General features: G+C 37.9%; 1 protein-coding gene across 2 annotated transcripts in view; it reads left to right on the top strand.

The window, feature by feature from the left end:
* Window positions 1-14,816, top strand: part of ITSN2 (intersectin 2) — an 82,937-nt gene extending 68,121 nt beyond the window's left edge. For both annotated transcript variants that reach the window (XM_081313186.1, XM_081313187.1), the window contains 11 exons: window positions 996-1,117; window positions 3,011-3,117; window positions 4,049-4,232; window positions 7,500-7,598; window positions 7,747-7,914; window positions 8,615-8,827; window positions 10,155-10,276; window positions 11,125-11,207; window positions 11,647-11,730; window positions 12,647-12,820; window positions 13,056-14,816. In XM_081313186.1, the coding sequence (XP_081169312.1) occupies window positions 996-1,117; window positions 3,011-3,117; window positions 4,049-4,232; window positions 7,500-7,598; window positions 7,747-7,914; window positions 8,615-8,827; window positions 10,155-10,276; window positions 11,125-11,207; window positions 11,647-11,730; window positions 12,647-12,820; window positions 13,056-13,213 (1,514 nt within the window). In that variant the 3' untranslated portion in view covers window positions 13,214-14,816. The remainder of the gene's footprint in view (window positions 1-995; window positions 1,118-3,010; window positions 3,118-4,048; window positions 4,233-7,499; window positions 7,599-7,746; window positions 7,915-8,614; window positions 8,828-10,154; window positions 10,277-11,124; window positions 11,208-11,646; window positions 11,731-12,646; window positions 12,821-13,055) is intronic.
* The last annotated feature ends 9,971 nt before the right edge of the window (window positions 14,817-24,787 follow it).

The following is a 24,787-nucleotide window of genomic DNA, read 5'->3' as shown; positions in this document are numbered from 1 at the left end:
ATAAACATATATCTCTGCAAAGCCAAGTCTTTTAACATGGTATGCATTGCTGATTTTTGCTTTCTTAGCTGGTGCTTATAGATTCCCAGTTTCCTTCTTAAATTGTTCCATTTCTCACTTCTAAGGGCTACTTTCTCAACTAATCATGTTATTAGGGAGGCCAGTAGCATAGGTTGAATGGACCTGCCTACATCCTTTTGTCCATTTGCTAATTCACAAAGAGATTTCTTTAGTCACTTGGATTGATGGTGATATTCCATAATTCTCAATCAGAGTCTAATGTGGCCAATAAAGCTGAATGTTGTGGAATTCCGTGGTTAAAGAGATGTCAATTTTAAAGGTCCTTATGCTTAGGAAATCATCTCAGCCTTATATTGCTCAGAGAAATTAGCATTACATTTTGTCCTGGATTTAGAATGGGTAGGTTGGATTTGAATTTACGCTTTACAGTGAAGCTCATTGTGACTCTAACTCACCGAAATTTCTCATAGCTTTGTTGTGAATATAAAAGTGGGGGAGAACCATGTAAGCTGGTGTTTTTCATCAATGATTTTATATATATAAAAAGAGAGGGGGAGGGAGGGAGAAAGAGAGGGAGGGATATCCTTTATATAGCTATATATATAGATATATATCCTTTATCCAGTACAGACCATCATTGTTTTTTCTGACTTATTTTTCTGATATATTTTTGTTTTTGATAACCCTCCATATTGGCATAAAACTGCCATTTATCACTTCTAAGAATTTGTAATTGTAATTTTTGTGATCTCTCTCTCTCTCTCTCTCTCTCTCTCTCTCTCTCTCTCTCTCTCTCTGTGTGTGTGTGTGTGTGTGTGTGTGTGTGTGTGTGTGTGTGTGTGTGTGTTCTATACACCTATTTCAGAGTCAGTTTTGGTTTTTTTATTCCTTAAAAAGTCATTGTGAGAATTTTCATTGCCTATTTGGTATTGAACAAATAAGCTCAAAATGATTAAGACCGCTTAATTTTACAGGGTGTGCTGATCTTCAGAGCCTTGACACAATGCAACCCATGGAAAGGAAGAAGCAGGGTTATATACATGAGTTGATCCAGACAGAAGAAAAATACATGGATGACCTTCAACTTGTCTTAGAGGTAAGATCTGTTTGGAAAGAAAAGTTGTTACTGTATAAAAATGTTTTCATTGCTTTTAATTAAATTGGAAAGTCTGGTGAAAACTGACCACATAGTATAAATAAAATAGCATGCATACCTCATCATTTAGTACAGTATTGTAAGGATCATCAGCTATGAGGATTTCCATACTTTATACAGTAAAAAACACACATTAATCTTTTGCATATGCAATGTAACCCTTTGTTTGGCATTCAGACAAATCACCATCAATAAATACATAAATACAAACCACATTTATACACCATTCAAAAAAATATAATAAAAAAGGAAAAAAAGACCAAAAATGCATCCTTCCATCAAGGCAACACCCTGATAATCAGGGATTAATACCAGATAAACAATCTAGCAGAAAAAAATAGTCTAAACAAGGAACTACCAAGAAGAAAGCCATATCCCCACTATCACTGGCAGGACAAACTACTATATATAAACAGAGAACAAACCCACACTCAATAAATAGCCTTGATGATGTTACTTAGTTTGGTAATGAAACATCTGCAAGCAAATATCAAGTCAGAGAGCACCAAGGACTCCAGAGAGAATTATCTCTAGTTCAAAATGTGATTATCTTAGTTATGATCCCTTAAAATCATTATTTAAATCAATATTTAAATAACTATTGAAAACAAGACATCCAATGACTGGTATAAACAACTGTCAAATGATATATGGGTTTTAAAAACAAGCCAAGGATTAAATTCAAGATTATATAGGAAATGAAAGGACAACTGGCAACTCCAAACTTTAATTTTATTATCAAGGTAGTTTTCTAAGGAAGATTACAGACTGAATTGTACTTTGTTATGGACTGGACCTCTATGGAGGAAGCTGCACTTCTAGATGGTATGCATAAATATCTCTGAATTGATTGAAATAGAAGCAAGCAGCTTACAAGAAGTAATAAAGAGCAACATACTGAGTTTTTGGATAAATACTAAAAGACTTGGTCCAGATTTGTTATCTCTTGCTTTGTCTTAAATGTTTATTTTTATGAAAAGGAAAGCAGAAAGCACAGAGGAGAGAAATTATTTATATAACTAAAGATATTATTGATAGGACAATCTCTTAAGACTTTTACTCTTGTAATAGCCTCATCTGCCACATTGGTTTTAATATTGCAAATCATAGTATTGTATTAAAAGAACTGCAGAAACAAAAGAAATACTTAGAGATTTGACTGAATTTGAAGGCCTTACAGTATTAAATTGGGAGCAATGCTGGGTTTTATCTATGGTTGCTGAAATATGACTCAGAAATATGACAAGTTAAAAGACTGTATATGAACGCAAAATTAGATATAATGATAAATATGCAAGAATGGGAATTTTAATGGAAGGAGGATCAAATTTACATATCATACTTGGAGAAAATTAATGTTTTTTATTTGCTGGCATATACATTTGCTAAAATATATAGTTCATTTTCTGAATTTTGTTGGAAATATGATTCAGTCAGATCAAGGAAGAATGTTAGATCCCCTTGGTGGAAGAATGGCTAAAATCAGTTCATCTCCCACAGAAAAAATAGACAAATTTGAAAGAACCCATTTTTTTCATCAGGTGAAATAGAAAACGGAGTTCAGAATTTCCAGAAAGGAGTTTAGTATCTACTACCACAGTGTTGCAGAGAAAGACTCTGTAGTTGTGTTCTTTCTCAAAATTGATAAACTGAAGAGCAAGACGATAGTCCTCTTTACACTGTAATTCAACAATATTTTGGGGGGGAAAATTCATCATCAAACAGCTTTATGTGCAATAGAAAGAATAAAATATTTCATAAATTATTACTTATTGAGTCAATTGTGATTTAAGTCACGACTGTCACTAATATTGTTCTTCCTGCTTCCTGTAGGTTTTCCAGAAACAAATGACTGAAGCAGGCTGTCTCTCAGAAGCTGAAATGGGATTAATCTTTGTCAACTGGAAAGAGCTCATATTGTGTAATACAAAGTTATTGAAGTAAGTGCTGTTACTGTTTTGTTAATTTTAGTGCTGTTAAATGCCTCCTTGCTTTCTTTCTTAAGGTTATTTCGTTGTTTTGTCTGCCATCTATTGCCTGATTTGACATGAGTTTGAAGAGAGAAGATGGCTAGTATTAACAGTCTCATTTGATTGCAGTTCCAGGGCTCCACTTATTGGACCCTCCTTTTGATTGCCTCCTTCACTCCTTTCCATTATTTGAGAGGTCCTAAACTAGGAAGAGATGCTTATCATATGTAGGGTAAGCTACAGCCTGTGTACCTAGTTGAGGCACTGGGAATTCCAGGGTGCTCATAGATACCTCCTTTGGCACATTTCAGGCTTCATTCCCTGATTTTATCTTAGATTTTTTTGAATTAAATAAATACTGAAGCAGTGTGAGCCTTAAGCATAAGTTTCTCAGAATTTTTCTGGGGCTCAAAGATTCCAGAAGCATTATTACAATATAAAAATGGTAATCCAGTGTTTTGTTTGGACATTGAGATAAGCTGAGATAATTGACATCTAATGCTAAGTTTAGATTATATTTGTAACTTACTTTTGGGCCTTTTGGTTGTAAATAAGATTGAGTGAGTGATGGAATTGATTCATTGATTAGTAATGCCCTAGGCCTAGAAGGCTTTAGGAGGTGCTGGAAAGCAACCTTGTCAGTGTTCTAAGTGAAAACTTTGTGTACTGTCAAGCCCACCAAGACAGCCAGTTTGCAAAGTTTTCAAATTCCAAGTTGTCAAGTAATGAGAGACTGAATTTTACATATTTCATGTGCCTGCCAGATCGACAGCTCTTCTATTTCCCACAGTGTCCCATAAAACAGAAAGACTTGTTTGCAAGGCCTTCTATAGCTTCATCTTTCTTGAATTTCTGGAGTCAGTCTGTTTTCCCGTGGATATTTGTGGTGTTTTTTTTCCAGAGCCCTTCGGGTGCGTAAGAAGACTGGAGGGGAAAAGATGCCAGTACAGATGATTGGTGACATCTTGGCTGCTCAGTTATCTCATATGCAAGCTTATATTCGATTCTGTAGCTGCCAGCTTAATGGAGCTGCCTTGTTACAGCAAAAAACAGATGAAGAGCCAGAGTTCAAAGATTATTTGAAAGTAGGCTATTATTCAGTAACTCTCTCTTCACTATCTTTCCTCTTTCACTTTGGATTTGATTTGATTTGATTTGATTAAATTTATATGCCGCCCTTCTCCCTGAGGACTCAGGGCAGCTCACAACCATAAAAATTTAAAAACATAAAGTAAAAATTTAAAAAAGAAGTAAACAATAGATGCAACAAATACAAGACAATTTAACCCAGTAAAAAGCCTAATTAAAAACCATAGTCAGTCCAGGCCCGCTTGTTGGAACTACCAGGTCTTCAGGTCACGGCGGAAGGACTGAAGGTCAGGGGCCATCCGCAGCTCTGGGGGTAGTTCATTCCAGAGGGTCGGCACGCCCACAGAGAAGGCTCTCCCCCTGGGGGTCACCAGCCAGCATTGCCTGGCCGACGGCACCCTGAGGAGGCCGACTCTGTGGGAGTGAACCAGGCGATGGGAGGTTGACAATGGCAGCAGGTGGTCTCGCAAGCCTTGTAGGGCTTTAAAAGTTATTACCAGCACCTTGAATCACACTCGGAGGGTAACCGGAAGCCAATGCAGCTCACGCAGGAGTGGTGTAACATGGGAGTACCGAGATACTCCCGTAAGCACCCGCGAAGCCGCATTTTGCACCAGTTGAAGCCTCCGGGTGCTCTTCAAGGGCAGCCCCATGTAAAGAGCACTGCAGTAATCCAGGCGAGAAGTGACGAGAGCGTGAGTGCATAGGGCATCTCGTTCCAAAAAGGGGCACAACTGGCGCACTAGGCGAACCTGTGCAAAGGCCCCTCTGGTCACAGCCATTAGATGATCTTCCAAATTAAGCTGTGAATCCAAGAGGACACCCAAGTTGCGAGCCCTTTCTGAGGGGGGGCAATACCCCCCCATCAAAAGAGATGGAACTTGTTGGACAATACGAGATGCCGGTATCCATAGCCACTCGGTCTTGGAGGGGTTAAGCCTGAGCCTGTTCCTTCCCATCCAGACCCGCACCACCTCCAGGCACCGGGACATCATGTGAAGGGCATCACTGGGCTGGCTCGGGGTGGAGATAAACAACTGGGTATCATCCGCATATTGGTGATACCTCACCCCAAAGCCATGGATGATCTCACCCAGCAGCTTCATATAGATGTTAAACAGGAGGGGGGAGAGAACCGACCCCTGAGGCACCCCACGTGAGGGGCCTCAGGGTAGATCTCTGTCCCCCTGCAAATACAAACTGCAAGCGGCCCGAGAGGTAGGAGGAGAACCACCGTAAAACAGTGCCTCCCACTCCCAACCCCTCGAGCCGTCGCAGCAGGATACCATGGTCGATGGTATCAAAAGCCGCTGAGAGGTCAAGTAGGACCAGGACAGAGGAACAACCCCTGTTTTGGGCCCGCCAGAGATCATCCACCAGTGTGACCAATGCCGTTTCCGTGCTGTAGCCAGGTCTGAAACCGGACTGGTACGGGTCCAGATAGTCCGCTTCATCCAGGAATTGTGGGAGTTGACGCACCACCACACTCTCAACAACCTTCGCTACAAAGCAAAGGTTGGAGACAGGAGGGCCTCACCACTGCCTCTTTTAAGGCGGAGGGGAAGACACCCTCCATGAAAGAAGCGTTGACAACTGCCTGGAGCCAGCCCCCTGTCACCTCCCAGGTGGCCAAAACCAACCAGGAGGAACATGGGTCCAGTAAACAAGTTGTAGTGCTCAGTTTACGTATGATCCTGTCCACATCATCCAGAGTCACAGGGTCAAACTCACCCCAAATGGTATGATCAAGACCTGCCCTCTCCACTCCACCAGATTCCGCCCAGTCGGAGTCCAAGCCAGTCCGGATCTGAGCGATTTTGTCCTGCAGATACTGTACAAATTCCTCAGCCCTACCCTGCAAGGGGTCATCCCTCGGTCCCTGGTTAAACAGTGAGCTGGTCACTCTAAACAGGGCGGCAGGGCAGTTATCTGCGGACGCAATGAGAGCGGAAAAGTAGACATGATTTGCCGCTTCCATCGCCACTAGGTAAGACTTGAGATAAGTTCTTAGCTGTGTTCGATCAGATTCGGATCCGCTGGACCTCCAACAGCTCTCTAGGCATCTTTTCTAGGCATGTGCAAGTGTGACAATAACTTTTTCTACTAGTAATGTCTTGAATAGAAGGAAGCCTTGACTCCCTCTCCATATAGAGCCTTGGTGGAGCAGTGGGCTAATGCCTCCTTAAGTAACACCAGCTGCCTGCAATTAGTGCAGGTTTGCATCCCACCAGGCTCAAGGTTGACTCAGCCTTCCATCCTTCCGAGGTAGGTAAAATGAGGACCCAGATTGTTGGGGGCAATAAGCTGACTTTGTAATAATGCCGCTTGGGGGGGGGGGTGAAAGCCCTAATAAGCAGGCATATACATAGAATGAAGGCTACTGCTAAGCTTGTAAGCCGCCCTGAGTCTTCGGAGAAGGGTGGGATATAAATGGAATCAAAATAAAAAAATGGAATTAAAAAGCAAAAATGCCCCTGCTGAAGGTCACAACAGCATGTACAACTTGCAATAGCATTACATTTTAAATTAATATGATGTCTGTTGGACATCAAGCCATTTTTCTTTTTCACTGTAAAAATGTAGAACTGTTAGCAGTTTAACAAGGATAGTGCAATAGTGATTAGGGGAAGGACAAAATTTGTAATTACATATTGATGCGTGTACAAAAGTGGCAGGGCATTGATTGCAATGCTGCATCTGCCATGTAACAGGTTTGACATATATACATAACCTGCGGATGGTGCTGGGATGGGGCCAAGATTTAGATCAATTAACAGTTCTCTGCCTTCCTTCTTTCTAGATTTCCTTTATAAAAATACTTAGCACATTGAAGGAAATGTTAAATTAACTGAGACTCCTTGAGTTAGGTTACAGATCTCATTTTTGCAGCTTTTGTCAATCTAGTAACCAGTTGACATGACTCCCACTTTTATCCTACTATTTATCTCTTTGTGTGCATATGTCTACTGGGGAATCATGTAGCTTCTGAATTATGAAAACCTATCCAATGTGCCCTTTGTTACATTTAAAATGAAAAATCTCAATATTAAATATAAGACTGGTATTTTGCCCAACTCTCAGATTTCCTGAAATGTAGCTTTATTGTAGTTTTCAGAAGTTAAGATATCCTCTTCTGTAAGTTAGAGGCACAAGTGATTGGTTATGAAACATAGAAAATCAACTGTTATAAACTTTTCAGAAGCTAGAGGTGTTCTTTATTTCTGTAATGTATGTTTCTGTTTCAAATTTGTTTAAACATGTAGAAATTGGCCTCAGATTCCCGCTGTAAAGGCATGCCCCTGTCCAGCTTCCTCTTGAAACCGATGCAGAGAATTACTCGCTACCCTCTGCTCATCAAGAGTGTGAGTACCCGGTTTCTTTTTTTCTGAATCTGAATAAGCTGCCTCAGGTGGAAGGGCGAGTACATCATTGCAAATACATTTATGAAAATATAAGAACGGGTTTTTCCTCAATATTGCTGTGAGCTAATTTTTCTTTTTCTGCAACCAGATTCTGGAGAATACCCTTGAAACTCACCCCGATCACAATAATCTGAAGCAGGCTCTCGAGCGTGCTGAAGAATTGTGTTCCCAGGTGAATGAGGGGGTGCGTGAGAAGGAGAATTCAGACAGGCTTGAATGGATACAGTCCCACGTCCAGTGCGAAGGACTTGTTGAGGTAACTGGGACTTGGGCTCAGCGGTCAAAAAATGCAACTAAAATTTGCTATTGCACAGTTCTTATGGCAAGGAAGAAATGTTAGATAATACCTCGTAAATTCTTAGATAATATCTGAATTACATACCCGATACATTCATACATGCTTTATATAGGCAATGCATGTAGAGAGAGTTTACCAGATGTACGAGAAAATTTTTTAAAAAAGGGAAAAGATACTAATTTAATGAACCCTTGGAACAACTGCATAACAATGGCAAGAGATACTGGGGCCAGCTCCATAATAATGCTTTCTGCAAATAGTTATACATTCTGAGACATTGATTTGTTTCTAGATGAATCAGAAGCATGCCTTTTAAGAAAAGGAAAGATGTTAAAAGAAATGAAATCTCTTACTACAAAACCACAAGGCTACAAAAAAGATGTTTTACATCTTCTAAAATTAATTCAAGTTTCAGAAATGCTCACAGGAATGTTGTTATCACTCTACCTTTATAAGCCAGTCAGAACACAAAAGCAAAATTCAAAGCCTATTATAAAAGCATTTCATAGACACTAAATATGTAAAAATGTCAAATTCCAAATTGAGAAAACTGAATCATTTGCTGGGACTAATTATAGTAAGACACGCTATCAGCAACATGGCTTTTAAGTGGAATAATTTATATGTGTGCTTTGCATCATTTTTCTTTTTCTTCTAGCAACTGATTTTCAACTCGCTAACCAACTGTTTGGGACCACGGAAACTTCTGCACAGCGGCAAGCTTTATAAGACGAAAAGCAACAAAGAACTCTATGGTTTTCTCTTCAGTGACTTCCTGCTTCTCACCTACATGGTGAAGCAGTTCGTCTCTACAGGGTCAGATAAACTGTTCAGCCCCAAATCAAATTCTCAGTTTAAAATGTACAAAGTGGTGAGTGAATTCAAGAATCTTAGATACTTTCAAACTGGGAGGAAATGGGATTTCTAGGAATAGAAATACATTGTTCTTTAACCTGTAACTTTCTTCTTCCAGCAGTTGGGGTTAATTGTATTATGTCACCTAATTAGCAATAATAATTTTGAATTTACTGATCAAAACTCAGATTGTAGATAAAGTCATTATCTGTACCAATGGGATTGATTTTTCTAAACTGCCAAAGCATTGGTTAGAGCTTCAGCGCACCTTAATTGTGGGCATTTTTTTTAACAAGGTTGCTCCATTCAGATCCATTATTTAGCCTAATTTCAGTAGCATACGGTTAGATAAACACTTGTCTTTCCTTTTTAAGATAAGCTAAATGGCCATACTACTTATGGAAGTCATGCTGAGTTTTATCTTTATGCTGTTAAATTTTGTGCATTCAAATTTGTGTGAGTTTCTGGAGGCGTGTTTTTTCTTGGCTATGCACACATTGATTATCTTTACTGTGGCTATTCAACTGTGTTGAGCTCTCTGGAGAAGCCTATCTATTCCTTTGGCTCATCTAAGAAAGTCATCATTCCTTGCAAAATATGAAACAACAAATATACATCTTGGGAAGGAGTTCCAAGAGAATCTTTGATATGAAAATTAAACTTATTACCCTTGCTTAAGATGTATAGAGATATATTTAACACTTTTCTTTTTTAACAAAAAAATGTAATTTTTTTTAAATTTTAATTCCATTTATATCCCGCCCTTCTCTGAAGACTCAGGGCGGCTTACAAGCTTAGCAGTAGCCTTCATTCTATGTATATGCCTGCTTGTTAGGGCTTTCACACACACACCCCAAGCGGCATTATTACAAAGTCAGCTTATTGCCCCCAACAATCTGGGTCCTCATTTTACCTACCTGGGAAGGATGGAAGGCTGAGTCAACCTTAAGCCTGGTGGGATGTGAACCTGCACTAATTGTAGGCAGCTGGTGTTACTTAAGGAGGCATTAGCCCACTGCTCCACCAAGGCTCTTATAATTAATGGGGACAATAGGTTTTTCAAAAAGAATGTCTGCCAGATTTATAGAGAAAATTAATAGGTGCAGTGATAGTGGTTATCAAATTCCTTCAACTTGCTTTTTTAAAGATTAATGCACTGAATTAAATGTTACTTGCATGAATAGTTGATTCTTCTTTCAAAATCATTTCTAATTTCAATGCAAAATTTTATTCAAAACAAGCCTCTTCAGATTAGCAAATTTCTCAGTCCTTCTTTGCTAATCAGTCTGTCACTTTTTGTTGAAACGTTTCAACTTAATTGAATCAAAATCTGTTTCTTCCAGCCTATTTTTCTTAATGAAGTCCTAGTGAAATTGCCAACTGACCCTTCTAGCGATGAACCAATTTTCCACATCTCCCATATTGACCGAGTCTACACCCTGAAAACAGACAATATTAATGAGAGGTGAGCTTCTAAATTCTTGGGTAAAAAAAGAAATAAAACATTTTCTGAATTTTTTCCCCATGAAATGTCAAAACATATGCTGTTTTCTTTTTTGTTATTATGTTTGTTCTTGGATTCTTTGACTGTAGTAAATCTTTTATTCATATCCAAAAAGCTACTTCTGGAGAAAATCATTGAAAAAAGTGTTCAAAAGCAAAGGTGTATCACAATTTGGCTGCATACCTCTACTTTGTATCTTAATCCATAAAAAATAGATTGGTAATTTCACGAACTGCAGAAATTGTAGGATTCATCATCTTTCTAAGGAGTAGGAACCCAAAAACCAGATATAATGAAAGTAAAGAGAATACTAATTGTCCTAAGGGAGATTGGCATACAAAATCCCTTAATTAGTCTCTTGCAACTTTAACATTCTATAATAAATGGTAGTGAGAATAGAGAAATTTGCTGTTTTATTATATGGGTACAAACATAGTGATCAGTACGTCTATATATGTACTGTATATCCCATATTTAAAGATTTCTTGGTTATCAAGGATATTTCGTATGTTTTCAGGAGCCAATACATTAGAATGTGACATTCACAGATTTGTGTTCAGATAAAACCAAATCTCTTAATAAATTGTTTTTGAATAGAATAGAATAGAATAGAATAGAATAGAATAGAATAGAATAGAATAGAATAGAATAGAATAGAATAGAATAGAATAGAATAGAATAGAATAGAATAGAATAGAATAGAATAGAATAGAATAGAATAGAATAGAATTTTATTGGGCAAATGTGATTAGACTCACAAGGAATTTGTCTATATTATTGTCCTTTAACAAAATTATTCATTCTTGTAGAACTGCCTGGGTCCAGAAAATTAAAGGAGCTTCAGAACAATATATTGAAACTGAAAAAAAGAAACATGAAAAGGCTTACCAAGGTGCTGATCTGCGATTGTAACTTTTAGTAGCAGCTGTTTTTGTGAGATTGGAAGGACTTGGCATTTATGTCAAGTGATATCTTTTGCTAGCCAGGTGACATTTTCAAACATTCTAAGACAGCAGTATTCATCAAAGATACTTTGGGTTTTAAATAAGTTGAGTAGTACCATCTCTAAAGATGTGCTAGATTCCTTTTTATTTAGGTGTAGATGTGTTAACAGAAAAACACTGATTGTGTATCAGCTCCAGAAATTTCATAGATCTGCATAAATACCAATTGACAACCTGGTTGCTGTGGAGTAGTACCTAGTATTCATGAAACGATCCAGAACAAATTGATCAACTTGCAAACTACAGAAATAACTTTTGTGTAAATCTGCCAATAGATAGCATGTTCTGAAATTCTTTTTTCACATCTCATTTTTATTTTTTTTTCAGCTCGATCACAAAAAAGCTCAGGAATAGGACGCTTGATGGTGAATGTGATTGAAGCAACTGAATTAAAAGCCTGTAAACCTAATGGTAACAATTTAGGGATGAGTTGTCAACTATCTGGCCAAATAGTTTAAACTAATTGAGGGGAGATTTGCTGTTAGAAGTAGAGGTTGCCAAGCACGTATTTCCAAAATATAATATGTAGCCTTGCAGGGAAGATTTTTTCCCTGCATAGTATGAATATATAAATAAAAAAGGTGGGACATTATAAACAAACATGTTGAAAATAATCAAAGACATTTATAACCAGATATTAAAACCATAAAGTTATTCTTTGGAGAAGCTGTTGTGAATGCACCCTTTCAACCTTCTGGAAGGTGTTAAAACCTGGCTGTGCCAGTTGGCTTGGTGCTTTGTGTTGGAGTGGCTAGTGGACTAATAAGTACAGGTAGTCCTTGACCTACAACCATAATTGAGCCCAAAATTTATGTTGCTAAGTGAGACAGTTGTTAAATAAGTTTTCTCCCATTTTATGACCTTTCTTGCCACAATTGTTAAGTGAATCACTGTAGTTGTTAAGTTAGTACCATGGTTGCAAAGTGAATCTGGCTTCCCCATTGACTTTGCTTGTCAGAAGGTTGCAAAAGGGGATCACATGACCCCGGGACACTGCAACCATCATGAGTCAGTCGCCAAGTCTGAATTTTGATTACATGACCATGGGGATGCTACAAGGGTCATAAGTATGAAAAATGGTCATGTCACTTTTTTCAGTGCTCTTGTAACTTTGAACAGTCATTAAATGAACTGTTATAAGTCGAGGACTACCTGTATGGTGCCAATGCTGTACCAATCTTGCCTTTGGTTTTTATTTCCATATTTAAGGTTCTCAATATTTTTATATTATTTTAATTGTAATGCACCAGAGTTGCTTTGCAGATGAGATGGGTGGCATATAAATTTAATATATAAATAAATAGATGCACTTCTGTTTTGAATTAAGGAAAAAGCAATCCATATTGCGAAGTTAGCATGGGATCTCAAAGCTACACTACCAGAACACTGCCAGATACCTTGAACCCCAAATGGAACTTTAACTGTCAATTCTTCATCAAAGACCTTTATCAAGATGTATTGTGCATCACCATGTTTGACAGGGATCAGTTTTCACCTGATGGTATGTGTGCAATTCTGTATTTGACCATATTTAAAATTTCCTTCCAATTTTAGTGAATAGAAAATAGAAGCATAGGCTCAAAAAGTAGCCAGACTTCTACTGATTTTGATTGTCCAGAATATGCTGTGATAATGCTTAATTTTATTTATTTCTTTAAGATCTCTCTTCATTGTCTATTCATGAATGTGTTTCACATTTGGTGATCTGACTTAGGAATTTTGTTGTTGTTACGCAGAGTTTTTGGGTCGCACTGAAGTTCCTGTAGCCAAAATCAGGACAGAGCAAGAAAACAAGGGACCTACAACTAAACATTTACTATTGCATGAAGTACAAACAGGGGAAGTTCGGGTACGCTTTGATTTACAGTTATTTGACCAGAAAACACTTGTTTAAAGAAAGAAAATGTGTTTTATTTATAACAGTCAGGACCAGCATAGATCATTGAACTGATTTTGCTGGCATGTTTTACAAGTGGTATTTTAATATATACTGCTGCAAGTTCATTTTGCCTAGTCACACGGACTTTGTTTCTCCAAGTATATATTATTTAGCTCTGTGCTTTGCACTCCTGTGTTGGTGGCAATCTATGCAATATACTGTATATGAGATAATATAAGACAGTGCCTTTCTTTATTGAAAGTAAATATTTTTAAAGTAAATGCCAGTGTTTATTTCAGATTCCTTTTAAGCATTACCAAGGAATCTGGCAATTTAAAATGTTTGAAATAGCTCCGCTTAGATTTCAATGAACCATAGGATATTTTAGTTCTGGGCTAAAATCATTCCTCAGGTTCAAAAACTGGAGTCTGATTGACCCTTATCTCAGGTATCTCAGGATATAATTGTGAAAGAAGTTTCAGCACTTCAGGATCCTTTCAAGATTCTATACTGACAAAAAGTGCAGCCTTTTAAAAACTTGCTTCTGTTTTTAAAAAAAGGAAATAAAATCTCTCTCTCTCTCCAGTTCTTTTAATAATTTTGCAAATTTACCAAGGTTTTTTTGGTGGTAAATAAAGAGAAATTATTTTGTCTAATATGGGACATCATGACATGGGCTATGTGACTCATCTGCAGAAACAAACAACCAAAGCACTCTCTAAAGCCACTGCTTAAGGCATCAGGAGACACATCCTCTTCAAGGTGGCCCATCGGTAGCCATCCCAGGAAAGTGTGTGCATGTCCATACAGTAAGGGAGCGGCTTTTGAAGCAGCCATGCCAAGCCACCCTAATGCTCAAGCCATGGCTTCAGAGAACCATGCCTCCAAATGATTGGCCTAATCATGTTTTGAAAAGTGGAGTTTCTTGCAGATCTCAATAAAACATGCAGCTAAAACATGTCCAAGACAAAGATTCCAAGGAGAAGGAAGTTAATGTTACCTTGGGCTTTATAAGAAATAAAATAAGTTGGTGAATGTACTGTTCATTTCTCTACATATTAATACGTGGCATATTGCTTTTCTTAAGCCAATTTTATTGTATTCTGGAATGTAAATGAGTAAGAAAGAATCTAGGAATGAAACCATGCAAAATTATCAATGCTTTAAAACCATTTAAATTTACTGTCGGGATTGCTATATAGGATTTTATGGAATTTAATGTTCAGGTCAAGAGTATCCATCCAAATTCCTCTGGTATGGCTTTACTAATAGAGCCTAGCTAGTGTTTATTTATTTGCAGTTTTTTTTAAAATGTGCTGCTATTGAGCCATGCTCTTTATTGTGGAGCGTTCCTCTTTATAGAATGTAAGGGTTGAGTAAGAGCTGTATATTTTGAATATGCATCTCAGATATATGTATTACTTTTAATTTAAAACAATGAATGAAGATGTATGCCTTAAGTGCTGCCTTTCCATATAGCTAAGTGAACTGCAAACCCGAGAAACAGTTTTCTGAAATGCATTTTTATTAATATGAAATAAAAAACGTTTGTTCCCAAAGTATATATTCAATTAATTGAAATTAAACACATTGTATAAACTTCTGTATGACAGTCATTTCTGGGCATGTGGAAAAGAAACACGCACTATTCCAAGTTTACATAAGCCAAATTGCAGTTTAAAAACTCCAATACAATAAAGAGGGGGGAAAAGTCCAGGTTTATACCATAAGAAAACAATTACATTTAAAACAGTTAAAACATTTTAAAAGAAATAATTCTGATGGTACTGTGAGGATATACAATTTATCTTGAAATTCATGTATTCATACACACAAGTATATTTCTTGGGTATAGAGAAAGTAAACATAGCTCTAAAGAGTGCTACAAAGACAATTTTATCACAATTTTAGAGCATTTAAATTTTTGGTTTGTTTCTTTTTTATTTGCAACTGATATGCTTCAGGCCAACAGAAAAAGAGGAAATGTCAATGTTAAAAAAATTCTTCCAAGCAGAAGTTCTCATTCAATTGTTCATAACGTCCATTCCTTCCCAGAACATATCAGGAAAAGTAATCTGCCTGCTAACAATACACAACCACCTTTATTCATCAATGGATTTCTGGTTCTTTTCTACTTGCTCACATGTGCATGGTGCATGTAAGTGTATCCTGAAATCAAGAGTGCACATTACTTTCTGTGCCTTCGAATAATTGGGCCTCAACTCCTATTCCTATGAGATTTTTCACTTTACCTCAAGAGATTATTTCTAACCAAAGAAGACTATACTTTTTATTATCAGGTATATTTTAACAGTTCATAACAATAAACAATGTAGGACTAGGCAATTGGCTTGAAATTACTTCCACTTCAGTCTCTAAAAATGAAACTTGGAAAAATAATGTTTTTATTTGAAAAACATGTATTTTCCTGTAAGCTAACACTAACTCTATCTTTGTTCCTGCACATTATCTAGGTTTTATAATTTCAGTACTTGTCCAAAAAGACAATGCCATAAAATTGCATCAAATGAAGCTAAAGACACTAAGTTACATGGATAAAGAACATTTCATTTCTGGTGACAGAGGAGAATTAAAGCTCATCTCTGAGCTTTAAAGATTAATAAACTCTTGAGTTAACTTTTAACTCTATTGAAGATTCCTTACTTTAAAGGAATGTTAAAAATCTATATTGCACCAGGAGCAGAATCACTAATCTCTCAATGAGCCTTTAGAAATGAAGTAACTGAATATTTTTTTTAGCTGCTTTGTGGACAGGCTGTTAATCTTGCTTTGTATCTGAACAGAAAAACAATTTAGGGAAACAGCAAAAGCCATATTCATGCTAAATTTATAAGAGTCTGTTGTTCAGTCTTTTAGGACAATTCAACTGGCATTAGCAGAGCCTTGGATTTAAAGACAAAAGATGCTTTTGAGCATGCCAGGCACTCTCCTAGTATCAGACTGCAACTTCTTAAGCCAAATGTATTTTTCCCAGCAACAACAAGTGCACACACTTGCTGGGGAAAAAACGCAGCTGCTTTTAAGAGCATATCCCTGTGTGCCCCAAAACATCTTTTTATTTCTGTTATCTGAAGCACCGTCTAACCCTATTCCACTTACGCTTCTGAAGTAAAATGTACTTATATAGCCACATTCTGTGATTTTCCCCTGTAAGAAAATATGAAGCAGCTGCTTACCAATACTTTTGAAAGCAGCAATATGCAATCACAATTTTATGCAGCGTTTAAGCATAAAATCCCTGTAGCCTATGTTTTACTATTCTCAGTAGGACCTGATGCGGAAAGAAGCTCCTAATCATTCCTTCTAAGTAATTGGATCACACTTTTATGGACCAAATTTTGGCATTATCCCTTTACGAGGAATCAGTTTCAAAGAAAGATCAATAGAAAGCAGATTTTATTTTTGGTTTCTGGACTGATGAGCCAGTAAATATCTGCTTTGACAAGAGACTGGCCATTTGGGTGAACTCTGATTTCCTGACAGAGGGGCATCTCTTCTTCAGTGGAGGCCAGGCCGAGTCACCCCAGCTCTTGAAATCCATAGTACTCTGGTTTCTAGTTGTGCTCATTTTTTGCCTTTTAACAGAATGAAATTAGGATGGTTAATGCTGCCCGCTGTTACTCAGCACCAGTGTTTGTTGAACCAGTTGCATGCTGTGCTAACTGATGCTGCTTGACACTCAAAGAGGTGGCCAATTTTCAAACGTCACCTTTCTCTTTCAGTGACACATAAAACCAAACCTTGTTACTGTTGAAAATGGTGGAGCTGCGGACAATATAAAATGCACAGTAAATGAATAATATGGAATTATTCTGTGAGGGAGAAGACAAATCATCTTCAGTGGGAAGCCTCTTCCCCCTTGGCTTTAAAAGGCAGACTGTTACAATGTTGGCGGAAGACCTGGGGCTAGACCCAGATCATTTCCTTTTTTGAATTGGAGAGCAGGTTCCTGGCTTTCCTGGTTGTTGAGCACCTAGGGAGAAAGTTTATTTCCTTCTTCCTTGCTTTCTCTTGCTCTTTACCTTTCCTAGCTCTCATATGTGCCTTCCTACAAAAAAGAAGGAGAATAAGAACAGGAACCACACACTTCCTTAGAGATCAGTTATAAGGATTTGCTCCAGCCAATTCCTCTTGTTTTCTGGAGCTGAAATTTCAAGGTCTCTGTTGGATCTAATTACTGTAATATTGCCTTCCTAATTCAATTATTCTTCCAAAATACATAGATCAGACTGTGAATGTTTACTGTTTAACCAAAGCCATTGTATTTTAAATGGATCAGATTGGGGGTGGGTGGGTATGTGTGTTGATTTTTTTTATTCTAAAACTGACCTTTAATAAGGAAGGAAGGGAAAAACGAATGCTAAAAACAGTAAAAAGAAAATTTAGTTATTTTGCTAAATAGCTTCAATGCATTGGAAAAGAGATGGTTAGCGATGCGTTAGAACAGGGGTGTCAAACTCAATTTCATTGAGGGCCACATCAGCATTGCGGTTGCCCTCAAGGGGCCAGGTGGGTGTGGCCAGGGTGGGCGTGGCCTACTGGGTGGGCGTGGCTAGAGTGCGTATGGCCTACTGGGTGGGCGTGGCCAGCTCTACATCGTTCACATCAAGGGTGCCTATGGGGGCCTGGGCAGGAGTGGGACAGATCTGAGGGTCTCTGGCAAAAGGAGGGTCTCTGGGCCAGGGCCAAGGCAGTGGGGGCCGTTCTCTCACTGTTTCCAGGATGGCTTCGTGGGCCGCATGAAACCACTTCGCGGGCCACATCTGGCCCCCGGGCCTTGTGTTTGACATGTCTGCGTTAGAATGTCAGTTGCATTCATCATCATATTCCATTTCTAATTCTTATGAAGGTGGGTCTTACTGAAGGATTCCTAGGAGCGTATCCTGAATTCTACTTTACAGAAGAGATTATCTTTCTACAAGTCACTAACTATCCCACTCAGCCTAGTCCTGAACCACTGAAAGTGGAAATTAAAAAAATTAAAGAAGAGTATGACTCAAATCAGTTTTAAATTGGAGAACAAAATCTCAGCCCGATACATCATGAATCTTTGTGCATACTTGAATATAGATCAGGGGAAGCCTCAAGTGAGAGTATAAGAATGGTTTTCCTCTATATCGAGAAGCCCCGCTCTACTTACCTCTGCCCGTCCCATCAGTTCTAGCGGAAAGCCTGTGTTAAGAGTCCTGTCCATGAAACAGTCTCAACTGATGGGACTTGGGGGGGGGAGAGGCTTTCCTGGCCCAGCGCCTGCCCTTGGGAATATCATTCCCTGGCGGTGGATCTGGCTTGCTATGTGAAAGGCTCTAAAGACATGCTTGTCTCAATGATCCTGAGCTGGTTAAGGTTTGGAGCTTGCTAGACGGTTATACTTATTGATCCAAGACTTGCACTTTCCTGCTTTTTTATGAATGTTGGTTTCAATTACCGTAGGTATTTATTTAGCTATTGTGTTTTTTACTGTTTTCCTGTTGTTTGTTTATTGGTTGTGTTACTGTCTTTATTGTTGTTGTTTTTAACTAGGAACTGCCCAAAGTCACAAATACGAGGTGGCAGATACACAAATTGGGAAAAAAAATTAAAAGAGGTACATTAGACTTCTTCCAAGATAAAACTAATAAAGTTCATACTCTTTTATGTGAAAATAGATTAGACAAAAGGATTAATCTGTAACTAATGAAAAGAAAGCGTTCGTCTGGTTTACGAACCTCATACATGTGGTTGCTGTTTAGTATTGATATCTAGAAAAAACATCCTGGGATTTTTAATCAACTCATTTTATTACTAATATACTAATGTCATTATCTGGCATGCTGTCCTGCACAATACTCAGTTCTATTCTGTGCAACACTAGAAAGATTTTTCGTATTTTCACTGATGGCTCATTATATTCCTCCTCCAAGAAACCACTTTATTTTGGCTTGAATAACTTTTCCCCTCCCTCTACAGTTTCATATAATAGTTTTTCTGGCAAATGGGATATATGTCATATAATCCTAGAAGGAACCAAGCAGGCATATGACCATCCGTGGGGAGTGGGGGGGAGAGAGAGATAAAAGAAGCAAAATACACATACAATACAATCAACAACCCCTTTTGACCTTGCACTGTGAAGTACAAGTACAAAAGAGCAAATGTCATCTTGCCAGCATTGTGGCTAGCTGCAGACACGTGGATATACAAGTTATTGCAAAGAACTACATTCTGTTCTGACAAAGTGAAACCGGAAGCAACATTAGGAAGAACGAGAACTGAGTCTCATCACGAGAAGGGATTCTATTATTCTCAACTACAGTTCCACAAAAACGAGCCCTGTAGTAAACTGCCCTTCAATGAGCAAAACAAATGAGTTATACTGAAGGATCTCAGAGACTATTTAGATTAGAAATATAACAGTTTAAGAAGATACAACAGCTGTGGAAAATGAGAATGCTTTTTTTCCTGAAGTAGTGGAATAAAGGAAAACTGCATATTGTAATCTAATGGCTCCCGTGTTTCCAAACTGGAACTAGCAAAGGTTCAATTCCACTATGGACCTCACTAGTCACGCACACTTATTTCAACTTTGATGAAGATTCTTTTTGTAGGAATAAATGCAAACTCAATAGATAAATTGAGTTAAGGAAAAAACTGGGGTGAATCAAAACTGAATAGTGGGAATTCTAAATAGGAGTTTCAATAAAAAAGAATAATAGAGAAAATATAGAACGGGGGGGGGGGGGGGAGAGAGAATAAATTGACAAAACCAGCATGCCAAATGAATTGTTACAGCAGCTAGGAATCAACCATATCCTCAAGAAAGGGTAGAATGGCTTCAGTGGTTTTGCACTCTGGTTTCTATTAATATCCCCTGCAAGAAAAGATTACAGGCTATATTTTGTTAATTACAAATCTTGGCTAGTGCTAATTATAGGTAATTTAGAAACATATAGTCATTTATATAACAAAATGGTAAAGTTTGTGTTCTAAAGGGTTCACAGGATGTCATCATTATACCCTTTATATTTGATTGCTATTCAAAAGAGAATGAATTTTAAAATGTAAAGGTTTCTCAAACTTTACCGGCATTTTTGACGGACGTCACTTTCCATATACTGGAATGGGATTTTCAGCCACTCTATGGGGTTCATCTGTTGCCGACCCAAAGGAAGTGGTGGTAACTCAGTCTTACGTAGTTCATGAACATCTTTAGAGGAATATAATTTTCCTGTGGAAAGTTGCAAGGCATATAGAAAAAAGGCTTTTTCCTCCTCATTAGGCAAACTTTCTGATGAAAAAACAAAACCTGTACAGTATTCAGCCAAATCCAATCTTCCCGCCCCCGCCCCAATCCCAAGTTACAAACATATCATTTGTTGTATATATCACATCGTGGAAACGGTTTCCAATATTTTCAAATTGGTATTTTAAGATTAATGCAAAAGGGAAAGATGGAAGAATAATTCAAAACCTGGTCTAGGATCTCTAAAGAGACATTAAACCTGAAGAGTATCAGAAGCAAAGAGAAATATTACAGAACCTGTTTCACATTGCCGCATAATGCTGGCTTCAATGTATCGTCCTTCTACTTCCTTTAACAAGGGGTCGTCTAAAGGAGGAACAGATGCCTAGAGTGAGAAAACAGTTAGTATTAATATTTCAATACTTCATGACATCAAATTAGTCAGACCTATACAAATAGTCCTCGATTTATGACAATTGAGCCCAAACTTTCTGTTGCTAAGATGGTTGTTAAGTAAGTTTTGCTCTATTTTACAAGCTTTCTTTCCACAGTTGTTAAGTGCATCACTGCAGTTGTTAAGTTATAACACAGTTGTAAAGTGAATCTGGCTTCATTGACTTTGCTTGTCAGAAGGTCGCAAATGGTGACCACATGGTCCTAGGACACTGCAACGATTCAGTTGCCAAGTGTCTGAATTTTGATCACATGACCATGGGGATGCTACAGTGGTCGTGTGAAAAACGGTCATAAGTCCCCTTTTTTCAGTGCCATTGTAACTTCAAATGATCACTAAATGAACTGTTGTAAGTTGAGGACTACCTGTAGTTCAGTTGCTATACACACCAAGGAGCATTGAGAAGCTTGAATACCGAACCTTGAAAGAAAAGTGCAGTCATGTCACTCTGCAAGAAGATACCAAACCTACTTGTTTCACAACTGATGGAGTTTAGATACTGAATTTCTGTCTTCCTATTCTTGGCCATGGCCAATTCCTCCATCCCACAATTCAACTTTGAATTATTTTTAGCTAGACCCAAATGCCAAGTAAGGATTAAGGTTGAAGGTAAAGCTGGCCCCTTCTTTTTTCTTGTCCACTGGCAAACAAAGGGCTCCCTGAAAAAGATCTGGTTTCTGGCCAAGGCAACTGAGTCAGGTACTAGATAAACCCTCTGACTGACTGCTCCATCTTCAGCTCAACCAGGAACATCTTGGATAGCATTCAGCAAGCTAACCTTTTTGTATTTTCACTCCCTAATCTATAATATAGGAGTAACTACACCAATTAATCTTTTATGTGTGATGTGAGCATTACCTTGAATATTTTATCACTTTATTTTCACCATCATTTAAAAGACTTACACAGAGAGGCAAACAAGATGAAACTAGTTCTGTAACTGCTCTGTAAGACCATGTAAATTATACTCCAGCAGTTACAAGCAATATCCATTTCGAGTGTGTATATTTTTTGTCGTCATGGTTCTTCCCTCCTATATTCTTAGAAATTACAACTCCGTTCTATTTAAGCAGCTAGAAACTGGGAACTACAAAAACTGCACATGCTCTCAAACGTGGGAAGGGGGAAAGGTGAGAATCTTCACAGGAAAGGCAAGGCCAGCTCTGCCATGAGGTGTCCTTATTTAGGTTTCAGTAGCCAGGAGGCCAATCCCACAACTACCCACAAATACCTGTGAGGTATTTTCCACCTCTTCTTTTAAAATCTCTAACCCAAGCCCGTCTTTCATGGAAGGCTAAGAAAAAGAAGTCAACAGGAGCTCATCAGGAAAATGGGAGCGCACAGCCTCTCTCACCTTCCACAAATCTGGAGAAGTCTTCAGGAAGAAAGGATCGTAAGATGACGGACTATAACTTTCTAAAGATGCACCTCCCTGAGTGAGCAGAAAGAGCACTCGGTGAACCTGTGGCCATCACATATTACTTCAGAGTAGAGAGTTAATAGTTCCTGTTTGATAGCTTAAATAACATCTAATACAAATATCTTACAGAAATTACTCTTATAGTCCCAATTTTCATAACATCTTACCATAAAATGAGTTTATTTTTATCACCCATGTGAATCAACACCACTGAATCAGGATATTTCTATCCACTTTATATGAAAGTGAATTCATTCAAGCCAATACAAAAACCAAGTATTTCAGTTGCTATACAAATTGTATTAAATGAAGCCCCAACACCTTTTCAGCATTACCGAGGTTGACATTTTGAGATGGCAATTGCCCTTTACCTATAAATTAATGGACCTTTTTAGAAGAAATTTTAGTTATTCAAGACATTAAGGACCAAATTACACTTCCCACAAAGCATATTTTAGAGGGCTTTATTTTAATCACTAGAGACCGTTTCCCCTCCTGAAAAAGGAGCTTCATGGATTTTAATGACCATTTCCACTCCATCCTTTCTTCCTGTCATTTCTGCCACACTGCAGAAAATGGTTTCAAACAAAAACAAAATATATGTGTTTGTTTAGAGTAGGGCTATTCTCAGCAGATGAAGGAAGTGTTTAATCTTTCCCTTCATATATGCCATAGTTCTGATACTAATAAGGAAAAGCTTAACTTCTTATTCTGAAAAAGAAGTTACCATGACAAAGCAAGCTTTTGAAATGAATTTAAATACAACACATAAGCTGGGGAATGATAGTTTCATTTTAGAGTAAGATGTAGGCCACATTTCAAATGAGTTTTTATTTGTTCTAAGTTCATTTGTAAGTCATATTTCAATATCTGAAGTAAGGAGCCTTGCAAACTGCACTTCTAGGGATGGGCTAGCTAGCACTCTCCATTACAAAACATGAGACAGCCTCATTTTTTTGCCTATTATACAATATATTTACATTATAAATGACCTTGAAGCCAAATCCATTGGCAGTGATGATCTTTCCCATACAGCTGGGTACCTTTAATCCCTGGTAAAAATTTTATGTTATGCTTTATATAGATTTACAAGAACTATATCGCACCAAACAAAAAATATAGCATATATTCCAGCTGTGTATGATATACCTATTACAAACATTAAGGGAAATAACAATATTATGTGGGCAGACAATACATAAACCCCATAATTACACAATGTCTTAGTTCTTCTTCTTCACTCCATGGTGCTTAAAATACAATTAGCAGTGAATCCTGAAGAAACTTTCTCCTAAGCCGTCCGTCATTTTTACTGTACATTTGGGAAGCATTACCACCACAAACATTTGAATCTGCTCTACTGTAGAAAAGTGGCTTTTATTTATGGACCAGAGCACCGAAGAAACCCAAAGCATCTTCTGTCTTCAGGGATATTTAACACTGTCACTATTCTTCTGCCGGGCTTGATACCTCCTCTGAGACTGGATAGGCGGAAGTACGGGGAGGAAGAAAGGGTTATGGGAATGATAAGCACTGAAGTCCTGACCGTATTTTGGTTCGGAATCTGGAGGATTTTGTGAGGCCAAAGAGGTATCCGTGGCTGAAAGAGCAGGTGAGTGAAGGACAGGAGATGAGGTAGGGGGGGCTACATATTCTGGGAGAGATGGCAAAGCATTTGGAGAACTGACCAGTTCTGTGGGGGACAGCTGTAGGAAGGGTGAAGGGAAAAAAATAGAAGGTGAATGGAGATAAGGGGGAAATGGAGGAAGCAAATGAAAGAAATGAGATGGAACAGATGGAGGAAGTAAGACTGAGGGGAGAATGATAATTGGAGGGGAGGCGGATGGAGAAATGGAAAGGAGAGAGAAGGGAAATGGAGGAAGAAAAGAAGGGAAATAAGAACTATAGGGAGGACTCTGGGACTCAAAAAGGGGATGAAATGGAGGAAGGAGCACACATAATGAGACGGAGGATCCTGGAGCAGAAGAAGCCTAGTAGAAGGAAAAATACAAGGAAAGCAGAAAACAAATATATGAGCAGAAAAGCATAGAATGTTAAAATATACTAGATAATAACAGAAAGTCAAAGACAAGTTTCATTCTTTCTTACTCTCAATGGCAGTTAAGACTGAACTAACAAACTTTAAAATGACAGAATGCAGTTTTATATGCAAATCCAATCACGTGTTAATTATGATGCATATATATAGAAATGGTACACACTTTCTAATCATCATAATCGTATTTCATACTTGCAAATCTCTATGTTTGCCTTTTGAGGATTTTTCTCTCTTCTAAAATGAAGGTATTAAATTTACTCACTGATACTGTCTTTGAGACTGACTAGTTTTGACTTTTATGAGCCCAAAATTGATAAGTTGCTAAGCAAGGCAGTTATTAAGTGGGTTTTGCCCCATTTTACTTTCTTGCCACAAAATGTTATGTGAATCACTCCAGATATTAAGTGAATCTG

The sequence above is a fragment of the Vipera berus genome (genome assembly GCF_964194415.1).
Source record: "Vipera berus genome assembly, chromosome: 1".
Classification (NCBI taxonomy): Eukaryota; Metazoa; Chordata; class Lepidosauria; order Squamata; family Viperidae; genus Vipera; species Vipera berus.
The sequence above is the reverse complement of the archived record's forward strand: the minus strand, read 5'-3'. Positions and strand labels throughout refer to the sequence as shown.